The 12,727-nt window shown below is 29.4% G+C and overlaps 1 protein-coding gene across 1 annotated transcript in view; it reads right to left on the bottom strand.

The window, feature by feature from the left end:
• The window catches only part of LOC112210031 (uncharacterized), a gene marked incomplete in the record, with an annotated part of 706,770 nt that overhangs the window by 79,676 nt on the left and 614,367 nt on the right, over positions 1-12,727 (bottom strand). The window contains 2 exon segments of the mRNA XM_067047358.1: positions 6,251-6,364; positions 9,862-10,046. Coding sequence (XP_066903459.1) covers positions 6,251-6,364; positions 9,862-10,046 — 299 coding nt within the window.

Genomic DNA, 12,727 nt, shown 5'->3' on the forward strand with positions numbered 1-12,727 from the left:
AATATATTTAAACAATTGAGGAGTTTTCTATCAAAAAGTAATATACTTCTGAACAGTAAAGTGTTAACTTAAATTAAAATTCGATATCTAAAACTTATTCAGTTGATTTTAAAATTTAAATTTCCCTTCTGTTAAATAGGAGTTATGAGTCAACATTTTAAATAAAAATCAGAGTTATCTACGATAGATGCTCTCATAATAATATTTCAAAAGTAGATATATAAACTTTTGATAGAAAAATCCATAAATTGACTACCCTTAAAAAATCGACGAATGAAACAACTGCAAACAGAAAACCACTTTTAAAAGTGAAAACATCATAAAATTTTGGATAGAATTTACCAACCTTTACCTTAACCACTGCATTTACTGTGAAGTAAATCCCTAAATTTAAAATAAAAAATTAAACATTCTTGAGTCTTATCTGATAAGAATGATTTATTAAAAAGCTTCTGGAAATGAATAGAGCCCAACAATTAATAAACTTAAGTATAATTTCACAAGATCATTTGGATTTAATTTGATTATTTATTTTATTATATCATTACATTTATTAATTATCAATTAATTTGATTATTTATTTTATTTAATTATTTGATTCAATTTTATTTTTGTTTGATCGTTGTGTCAACGATATTTATTTTTGGAGAAAAATTAAGAAGGCAAAATTTTCTTTTTTTTAGCTAAATAGTTGTTCCATACGCTCTAAACTTCCAGACAAGATAATTAATAATTAATTAGTAAGATAATAACACAGAAACAGCAGTTCAAAAGAAAAGTATTATCCCAAAAGTTGTATTTTTTTTTAAATCAATAGAATGAAATTTATTGATTTTTTTTAATCTATCTCATTGCATAAGGCTTTTTGTGAAACTAACAAAGCACAGGAATGGTACAAAGGCTTAAAAATTTCCAGTTGAATATTTATAATTTGAGAACTATATATGAGGAAAGAAATAAAACCAACCAGAAATATGCATTCTTCATCACTACTCGCCTGTACCCCCAGTCTTTTACTGAACAGGCAGTGGACTCACGGTCTGATGGAAACTGACCGGATTAAATTACCCTTCGAAACGTGCAGTTCACGCTTCGGTTGAGGAATGTGAATTAAGCGCAATGGGGTAAATACAAATAAAAAAAAAATCGTGGACGGTGCAAAGCATGCGTATTGACGTGGAACAATTCGTCGGGGGATTGAAGAGGGTTGGATACCCCCTTAATATCAGTTGCAGAGGAGTCAGCATCGCTATGGCAACACCCGCTCTCAAAAAATAATGCTTTACGTAATAGCTTTAGGGTCAGTCTGACCTTGGACCTAGTATTTTGGACGTGATGAGATTTCTGCACCAATTTAATTTGTAATAACAATCAGACAACGACACTTTGGAAATTAATTATCGGATTATAATTTATTGATGATACGGTAAATATATATTTTATTTGCAGTTACAGATAGACCAATGTATAAGTCTGTCGTGAACCTACTCTTGATTTTAGTTACACTGAATCGAACTACTTATTACTTTTAAAATTTGCACATGATTCAAAGTTAAGCATCAGTCGTTGAATTGAATGTTGGCCTTCCTAAGATTTAAAACTATTAGGCAAATATACATACATATATATATTCATGAATTACATTGAAATGAGGGTATATCAAAAGAGATTTAACAAGGTGGGCCAGCCCTCTCACGGTCCAAACTCTCCTTCCTCATCTACACCTCTATAGATTACGCATCGTTGTGTTCCTTGCAACTAATGATTAAAAAAGAAGCCCTACGTTCCCAGAAAAATAAGTGACGATACTAAAATGGCTTCTAAACAGGTGGTTAACACTCAAGTCACTTTTTTGGTTCCTGTAATTCATGAATCCTAAATTTTTGTAAAGTCATCAACCAATTTTAGATATAAATAAAAATTAAAAATAAAACATTTCTTTTTTCAAGTCGTTGATACGATTGAGAATTCAAGTGCAGCAGCAATTAAAAGACCAAACATATAAAAAAAAAATCTAGAAATAAAATATCTAGAACTGTTGTTACATATAAAAAAAATCTAGAACTATTGTCATCTTTTAAAAGCCACCCATTATATTTTAAATTACCTAATTTGGTTTGCTAGAAACTGCAATAATTGGGACCGTGACAGTAATGGCGTATATCATTTTACCCAATTGCCACACCAACGGCTATAATACATGGTACAGTTATCGGCTTAATAGACATTTAAAGAAAACGTTTATTGTTTATTAGTTTAATTACCTTAATTTAAAGTAGGTATTGAACTATAGCAGACACATGCCATTTATTCCAGAAAATATCTAAAACTTCTCTCACTTTTCTTTTAATGCTCATCATTATCTTTAAAGGTACTTTAAATGTGTTAACATTTTTTTTTTCAATATGTCCCAAGATAAAGTTTTTAAAAAAATATTTTTTTCCAGATAAAGATAAATCAATGTTTAATTAGTCTACTATAGATGTCCATTATATAACTGCTTTCATCACAATGATTATCATCGTAGAAATGGTAGTTTGCATAATGGTTTGCAAAAAAAAAAAGATCCACAAAATGTATATTTTCAAAATTTTTAAAAGTCAACTATTTTAGTACTATGCGGCCACATTTTTTTTTCTGGAAACATTTGTTCCAATATCTTAAGTCATTAGTCACAAGGAACACAAGAATGTACAATTTATAGGAATATGTTGAAAGGAGTATGAGAGAGCTACACACAAATTCCACAGGAAAATCCTTGAACTAATTGTTGATTGATAAAAAATACCACATTTCATATTAATACACTAGCTTCAAATTCAAGAAATGTTCACTTTCAAATCAAATGATTATATTTTGCTTTGAATCATGTGTGAATTAATAAAGCTAATAAAACGTTAGATGCAGTGTAATTTAAACTAACAGTAGATGAGACTAATACATTTGATACTGCAAATAAAAGCTTCTTGACTAAAACTGAAGTAGATGTTTCACGGTCAAAATACAAGTTGTTCATTGACTCCTCAGCAACTGATATAAAGGGGTAGGCAATCCACTTCAACACCTCACAAATTATTCCACGTCAGTACGCATGCTTTGCACCGTTCGCGATTTTTTTATTCATCCCAATGCGCTTAATTCACACCCGTCAACCGAAGCGTAAACTGCCCGTTTCGAAGAGCAATTTAATCCGGACAGCTTCCATCAGACCGTGAATCCACTGTCTGTTCAATACGGAATGGACAATGGTACCAGGGAGGTTGTATTAGTGGACCAATACCAGAGTTAAGGAGCGGAAAGAGGAAGTACTGTACGAAATTGATAACCTGGCCCTGGAGGCCCTCGGGTAAAGTTTCAATTAGTTCCGCTCCTGGACTTGAAGGAAAAAGTTAGCCGATTTGGAAAGATTAAAATGGGAAAGCCACATACTAGGGGGTGCTCTGGTCCAGAGTAGAATTTCTTATTTGAACAATTTAAAGATAGGTTTGGCATCGAATACAAGTTTAATACCTACATCCTTTCAATCATTATTGAATAAAAAATAATAATAATTATTTCATATTCCTTCTACTACATAAGTAGACCGAACAAGGACCATTTGAAACTATATTTCAAAGAGTTTTCACACCAAGAACTGCACATATCACAAGTACCAGCAATACAATTATAGCCTCAATATCAATGAATATCAATAGTCGTAGAAACTTTTCTTATACCAAAATTTGTAAGGATCAATGAAATAAGATATAGTGACAATAAGAAAACCAATAAAAAAATTGTAGCAGTCTTAGGACTGACAGACAGAAGTGAAACTTCTGAAACGTAATAATATATTCAAAGTTTATTAATAATAATCATGCGTTCCATACTATAGCTTAAGGCAGAAAATATTACTTAATAATATGATATAATAATTAGAATAGATAGCCATTTCCTAATTCAATTCTAGCAGAAAATGTATTTATATAATTGGACACTATGAGGTAACGGGAGCAAACTCAATCGAACCAGCATTTCCAGAATAGTTAAGTTCATTTGAGCTCCTACTCTCCTATTATAATATACAAGTTTTTTCTGCTAGAATTCAGTTTACCCTCACATAATTGTTTTTTTCTTGATGTGTAAAACTTCGGTAAAGAAGTTTCACTAAAAAAAAAGTGCTTAGGTAAAAGACTAGTTTTGCAATCAAAATCAATTCTCATAGATTTGAATCGAGTAGCAAACAGTTCCAATAGCAAGCGCACAAATGAGTGTTGTACATACTTATGCTTTCTTAAATTATTCTAAAAATAAAATAATTATCTATGATTGAATTGAATGTGTCATTGGCATTATAATAGTTTGTATGTTACAATAATATATTTAAACAATTTAATGATAAACACTATGAGTAAATATTAAAGCAACAAAATTAAATAATTACACATTTAAAATAAATGATTACATAATAAATATACAAATCATGTCCTTACCCAAATAAATTACATACAAACTTAAATGTCAATAGGAGATACGAATAAAGAACTCTTTAATTAAAGATTAAATATCCTCAAATAACATTTCATTTAATTGACTGAAAAATACCACCAACAGTATATAAACAAAAATAAATAAAAAAATAAAAATAATAACGAATGAAAAACTTAAAATTTATAATCACTCCTAAACGAAAAACCAAAGAAAGCCAAAACTTTTGTAATTACAGTATACAATTTCCAATTGTAACAATGTATCGTTTCAAAAATGCATTAGAATATAATCACACACCAAAAATCTACAAGTTCAAATAAAACATCTAAAGTTATAGCAAAAAAACATGCTGTGAATTTTGTTTTATGTTTTGAAGATGCTTAAAATCACAATAGCAAACCTACAAACTCTACAACTGAAGATGAGCGAAACGACCAAACAACTTCCAAAAATATAAACATATTTCGTAAGATTTTATTCGTATTGAATGTTTCAAACCACTTTTAATAAATATGGTAGATATAATTATTGGAAAAGTACCATACTTTTTTTTTTAAATGAATTCATTTTATTACTGAAATTTTATTTAAAGCAATATATTGGTTTGTTGTATATAAAATGAAAGTTGAACTCCTACGCTATCAAGGAAGATAATATTTTTTTTTTAGATGAAACCAAATTATTGCGATAAATTATTAACTTATTGTGCATGTTCAAATACTTATGCATTTGAATATGTATCTAGTGTACATATATTAAATTTGTTGATTTTTTAAAATAACCAAATATCTTATATTTAATAATTATATTGTTTTTTAGGTCTAATAATAAACAATAACAATTTAAAAGCAATTTAGCAATTATATAAAAAACTTAATCGATATAATTTTTAGCAACATAAATGGATAAGCTCACTTTCACAATTCATTAATTATATTTTTAAATCAATATTATTTGATATTTAATTTTATGCTATATTGGCAGGATTTGTTAACGTAGATTGGTTAAAACATTATTATTATTATTCTTTACTTATAAAATATTATAAACGCCTTCTGGAATTTGGAAAAACCGACGCTCAGGATTAATAGGAAAATGTGATTAGAGAAACCTTCCAACGAAGATACTCATAGCACAGTAAGTAAACCAAAAGTAGCGGCTGTAACATGAAACAATATTCTACCCAGCCGGGTCCTTGGAGTTAGTTGTCTTACCACGGTCCCAATATAGCACTAATTACTGATTAGTATTTATAATGAACCATTTTATTATAGTTTTTTCTTTCTTTTTTAGTGGAATTTATTTTTAAATTATTAACAATGGATCAGAATGATTAATAAAAAAAATTCCTTAGGACCTCATAAAACTTACATAATACAAAAAAAAAATAATAATAGTCATTTAATGTTATTAATTTTATTTGAAACAATTTTATTTTATACTTTGTCATTCATTACCTTTAAAGGTAAAATGTCCAAAACATTACAAAAACGTCGAAAAAATTAATGTGTATAAAATAAAATTGCTACAATATACAATATATAGAATAAGAATTATTTCTTCACTTGTATAGAAATGCGGCTTCACTCCAGAGGAAAGATAATTCTACCTGCTTATAGAAACACACGATAAAATCTCACACACTAATCCTGAAAACCATCTTATGCTGCACTAAAGTATCAAACCAACCTCCTATAATACACAATTAAGACAGAAGTACAAGGATGCAAATGTGACTTTAGATAACACTATCTGTGCCCTCCACCTTCATGCCCCTTACCATGGATGAAGAAAAGGTCCGGATCGTAATGGTTTGGTACAGCATCTTCTTCGTAGGTCGATCTAGCGGTGGCTCTCAAGTCTCTTGGGCTTACAGTGGAAGTCTTAGGCGACGCTGTATGAAACATCAACACAACCTCTATCTCAATAGCTTTCCTCACTAAGAGTCATATCTCTCAGAAGTAAATTGTTAATGTTTAATTATTGTACAAAAAAAAAAATAATATAAGTCAACATGCAATGAGGCAACAAATACTGCAAAATCATGTTCACGTAAATTAATTAAACTGTCATAAACAGAGATAATTAGTTTGCAATATTATGTCAAGTTACAAACAAATACAAAATTATGTAAAATAGATTCTGTACGTTGCTATATTACAAAATGCTAAGAATTTATTTTGAGGTAAATAAAACAAGGTTTCATTAAATATAAGGGTTGCTTTGAAGAGGAGATTTTCATTACAGAGCTTCTTTGAGAATGAGAATCTCCATTAAACCTCCTTCCACAAAAATTTAAAAAAAAGAAATTATTTTTCATCTAAAACTTACAGCCTCATAAAAAAAACAACATGCAAACACAGAGTTCCCAGTTCTATTGTATATTCTAATTTTAATTTTTTTTTTCTGTATTACCTACTAAAAAGTCTGATAACTACTTTGCTAAACAAGTAACCTACATATAACATGGCGTTTCTATCATTAATCCCATGGTTAAAATTTAACGGAAATTTAATGGTATCAAACCCAATTTTTAGAGGTGTCATAAACAGATAAGTTTAACGATTGTAACAATTTTTAAGCAAATGGCTAATCTGCTTTTGTAGCCCGGGTGCTAAGATTATTCACTCAGCACTTTCAGAGTTTTAGATGAAACAATTAATGTTAAAGACCTTAAAATACAGGAATTAAATCTGTCCGTCCATGCTATTTCTTTAAGCGAACTCCACTATCAATATTTTAGTAAGATGTCTCAAGTTACTCAGTAATATTCCCTGCTAGTTTTCAAGCAATCTGAACTCAAAATTTGGAAAATACTTTATTATATTTCGTAAGCTTCTTAAATGATGAAGCACTCCTAGTGGCAGAATAACATATACAAACTTAGGAGATCTAACTTGATCATTGTAAAATGATAGGAGACATTATAGGGTCAGAACATCACTCAGGTTAAATATAAGCTAATTAAATTTAATCAAATCAATATGAACATCACTCATGAGCATTAAAATTAAAAAATGGGTTATAATCAGTTGCTCCAAAATTACATCAAACCGTACAATAAATGATACTCATTTTAACTTTCAATTTCAATTATTTTTTTCAATCGACTAAAATGTAAAATTGTCCATACCTGAAAACGTTAAAATAAATAATTATGTACAAAAATTAAAGAAATAGGGAGCTACAGAAAGGACTCTGTTTTATTCCAAGAGACAGAATGCAATTGCTTATCTCTATAAGCATATTAGTGAAATTTGGTATTATATAATAGTCAGGTGCTTTCCAAAGAGAATAAAGAAATTAATTATTTATTAAATATGTTTTTCCGAGGAAGGATTTCATAATTTTTTTTAATCAATTACCAGAATTTCGGGGACATAAAATGTTTTAAGCTTAAAAATATTACTAATAACTACTTTTTTAAATTTCTTCTCCTGACCTAACGTCATTTTTAAATATTTTAGTTTGCCTGACTTGTATATTCAGGATTAATTTTGTAGGCTTGTAAATATATCTGTTAACACTTGATATTACTAAAACATCATATGTGGTGGTGTTGATTATAAGCCTAAAATTCCTTAAAAGTGTTGAGAAAGTTCAGAGAAGATTTCAATATCATTCAACCCTCGTATATAAACACGTATTAATTATTTCATCGTATTATTAATGAGAAAATACGTTCAAACACAAACTAAGCCTATAGAACATTTTGATGGAATTATAATATCTAAATATCGAAATCAATAATGTCAAAAATCAGAATGCCTTAAAATTCATAGCTATGGCAATAAGCATAATTTTAACTTCTGTAGGAATATAAACTTTTAGAAGTGGATAATCGAGTTTGAATTATACAGTAACACGTACCCGCAATTTCACATCTACTTCACTTCCCCTGCTCACCTGAAATTTCAAATTCACAGGCGGTTCGTGCTTACTTCATTCCCTCCATGAAGTTGAAAGTAAATGCCTAACCTGTCCCTATCACCATGCCTAAGGTTCAATACAGCAAATATTATTAAACGATTTTGGTGTTTATATATCACCCGCGTAATTTTGCATATATTTATTATTTAAAACGAGACCATGACAATCAGCCATATTGTACTAAAGGCTCGAAGCCGACACCACCTACAAACCTGTCTCCACTAAACCCTGTTCAATTACAATCGCGTTGTAGTAGTGTTTGTAATAGACAATGAACAAAAACGTCGAACTCAGTTGGTACTAAAATTCTGCAACTTTTTATTCTTATTTTTTTGAAATGGTGAATATGAAATCAGTATTTAAAAAAAAATACAAAAACAGATTACGGAGTTATTTCCAAAATTCGAAGGATTACTCATTAATTAAAATATTAAAACAAATAATGCAACATTACCTTCAATTAAATTGTTTAATAAGCAGTGAATTAGAGAAGAAGAAATGAATTTTAATTTTTAATTTTAGTTTAACGATCACAAGTTCCATTAAATGTTTGACTACTGTAAAACATTTTTTGGGGAGATATTCACAAAATCTATTCAAATAATTCTGGCTGATGTGAAGTTTGGAGCTTGAATAGGAACATGTGAATGTGAACATTTCGCATTGAAACAAGAAATAAAATTTTCGCTATATCTGGGTGGTAGTCAATGTAATTTGTTTTTAACATTATGATTCTACAACACATACTTGAGCTTAATGTATAAGAAAAGAAAGAGGGGCAGGTAAGAATCGAAAGAAAAGAAGAAACTTTCATATAATTTTATAATACTTAAAGTAAGTAGGTCCCTAACATCAATGGTACACAATAAAATTGAAATTTGAACTTATGCGATAATAAAATAAATAAACACCTAATAATAAAACCTAGGACTAAACATATTAATTAACACGTCTCCATTGAGTAAAAAATATAATTGTCTCCTAGTTAAGGTTCACTAAGAAAACCAGGATTAATTTATTGTCAATGTCTGGATTTGATTTTTTTTAAATTAGTAAACTTTCGTAAACTGCAAGAGCAGTTGGAAGTATAACAGCCTAGAATATTCTAGAGCTTTGGAATTTTGTTAAAGAAAAATGATAAATATTTCGTGTTTTTTACTTCCTCAACTTATCCTGAGTTACGTTAAGCGAGAAAACAAATATGGATAAAAACATTTACTGTTTAGTCCTTACAAAGAAATATCAAACGTTTTTCCCAAGTTAGATTGTTTTATAATTCATGTTATAAGGAAAAAATATTTATTTATTTATTTTTTGGGGGTCTAACAAAATACGGATTCGCAGATGTATTGCCTCAAAATATTTAATGTTAATGCAAACTTGTAAAATTAAGCGAAAAACCAAACAAAAAAACATTGAAGTTAGTAAAGCTATTAAAAAATAAATAAACAAATAACTTACGCCTTGGGTAGACGGATGTAGACTTCTGCAGCGTATAGTTCGTATCAGGAATATTCAATATGCAATTGAAAGTGATCTGCTCTGGCAAGTCTTTCACGTCAAGTTTCAGTTTTGCTTCGATATCGTAAGAGCCTTCTTTAGACATTCTCTCAATTTCGATTGGTAGATTTGGGAGGTTTTTTAACCTGAAATATAAAAAAAATAAATAGAATTTTGATGAAATAACTGTTTATTAATATGGTTTTAAAAATATATAAACCTATATTAATGAGAATAATAAAAATGTAAATAAAAAGTACTGACAATAAAAATCAATGTGGATGGGCTTCACAAGGTATAACCTAACACTAATTAAACACTCATGCTAATTATAATTAAACATGAGTATAACTAATAAGCCTCGATGATAGACCATGGGATAGATCAAATTAATTTAATTTAACGCTCAATAATTCAATTAGTGTTAATTAGGCCTTTAGATTATCTTAATTATCAATAATTAACCATATTTATTATTAATTTACAGTGAAAACAGACCGAGTGACAAGTAAATTGAAATTTCGATGTTGGTGATATAATAAATTTAAAATATGAACGATTATACATGTTTAAAATAAATTTCCATTTAAAATGGGCTTAAAATAAAGACAGATAAATTAAAATAATTAAATTTCTTCAATAATATGTAACAAAATTTGAATTTGAGTTATTTTTTGTATCCAATGTCATTTTTGGTAACTTATTGAACTTTGTTTCTAGAGTTATAATAAAATCGTTTCTAAACATTCTAAAAAATTCCTTATACATCCGAAAAGATTAAAATTGTTCTAAATATTATGATGCCTCAATGAATAAATTCTTCAATTACGATGATTGATCCATGTGAACAATGTAAATTCTTCATAACATCAGAATCAGACTATTTCACAAAATCTGTAGATTTAATTTGTATCCATTATTTCATTATCTCTTTCAACTAAAACTTCCAGAGTTGGAAAATGAACGATAACATCAAATGATAGACTAGATGTCACAGTTATGTCCCAGCGAATATCAAATCAAAATTTCCTAAATTCCTCCATAGTTAACAGGTACACTTATACAGAGTTGGGACAACCAGTAAATATAGATCTATGTAATCTCAGCTACAGATACGATTAAAGGTCCTTTATTATCCTTTATTTGTTTTTCACATAATGTGTTATGGAATTGTTCTATAGGATATTATAAAACGGTTTAAAATGTAATAAAACTGATGAATCACGCGGCTTATTGGGAATAAAAACGGCCATAAGCGTTTATTTTTTAATACGAATAGTCCTAATTACTGCTGAGTATTTGGACCTCCTGACCAAAAAAATTGGAATTTAATTTAGCTTTAGTGATGAGATACGTTTTTTTTTCGATCTCCTGAAAACAGTAGCATGGTCTGGCCTATGATCAATATTATTGGATTGCTCTATGAACATTACGTAATACTAGATGGAAAGTGTATTATGCATAAATATACATATATTTTGCTTATCGTTCTTTTTTTTAATACCCTACTATAGTGTATAAATTTATGGTTAAAAAAATGTTTAATCAGAAAGATATGATATCCGTATATCAACTTTTAGATAATCCAACTGATGATTGATTTTTAATGTCCAAATAAATAATAAATTTCCCTTCCGACTTTATTATGTATTTTAATAGTTTTTCTAAAAAAAAAAAAAAAGGAGATGCGAACAGAGCACTAAAAGGTAGCTGAAAGGAGTGATGTATTTAGGTTAGGTATTTGGAAGGGCAAATAGGAAGCCGGGAACAGTAAACAGGGCGAGGTGAGTTACTGGCCTAGGATTAACTTGAGGGGCGGCAAGAATTTAACACCAGCGAATATAAGGCTCTCCCGGGGGTGAACATTCATCAGGTGGCACCTTGATTAAGGTCGAGGACAGGGACCTCAGGTTATTTGTGGTCGAAGCCTTAGCTCCACGGATATTTCACCACCGGAGCTACTTCCGCCCTCAAATTTGACATTTTCTTAAGGCCAGTCTATAACGTTATAATTAGCAACTTGGAACAACAAGGGTAAAACCTTCATATGACATCATCAATATAAAACAAAGTAATTTCGAAGTACTGCTAGATTCCTATAATGAAACTATAACGTCTATAGGTAGTGGAGGAATGCCGTTGAAGGCGAGGGAGTGTCCTAACATTTAAACCGTAGAGGTTCCGGCTCTTCCGGCCTGGGCGGGTGGACTTTTATCTCGTAGCGGTACCATGGAATCACATCTCGACTCTCTCACTCTGAATAGAATAATTATCAATGGGATAATATCTATAGGCCATTTCTGACCATGAATATCAGATACGGCCGGAAAAGGGTAAAAAAAAAAGTGAATAAAATCAGTGACCTTTAAAATTAAAATATTTACTTTTTCTCGTAAAATCCGAAAAAAATTATTTTGAAAAATTCTCTCTCAATAAAGTGAATGTCTGATCCAAGAAAACAACTTGATTAACCGAGTTCTTCACGGGTTGAAATGGTTCATTTATATTTTTAGTTGGGTCATCCTTACAGATCTGTTATTAAAATAAATTAAAGTAGCATCAATCAAATCCATCTTATAACAAAAAAATTATACAGTCCTCAAAAATTGTACTGATAAGAATATCGAGAGAATTTTAAAAGAAGTTAACCCATTTAAAGATAAAATATATATTTATCTTGAATTTTAATATGAACTCCCTGTTTGTTACGCATTATTATTATGCATTATTAAAAAAAAAAAAAAAAAAGAATAACCTGTACCACTACAACCCAAAATGGTTTAAATGTTCAATAATTAGTAAGGAAGTACTGTTTCTAGACCAACGG

This window comes from Halyomorpha halys, unplaced genomic scaffold (genome assembly GCF_000696795.3).
Source record: "Halyomorpha halys isolate HHAL.00 unplaced genomic scaffold, Hhal_1.1 Scaffold139.1, whole genome shotgun sequence".
Lineage (NCBI taxonomy): Eukaryota > Metazoa > Arthropoda > Insecta > Hemiptera > Pentatomidae > Halyomorpha > Halyomorpha halys.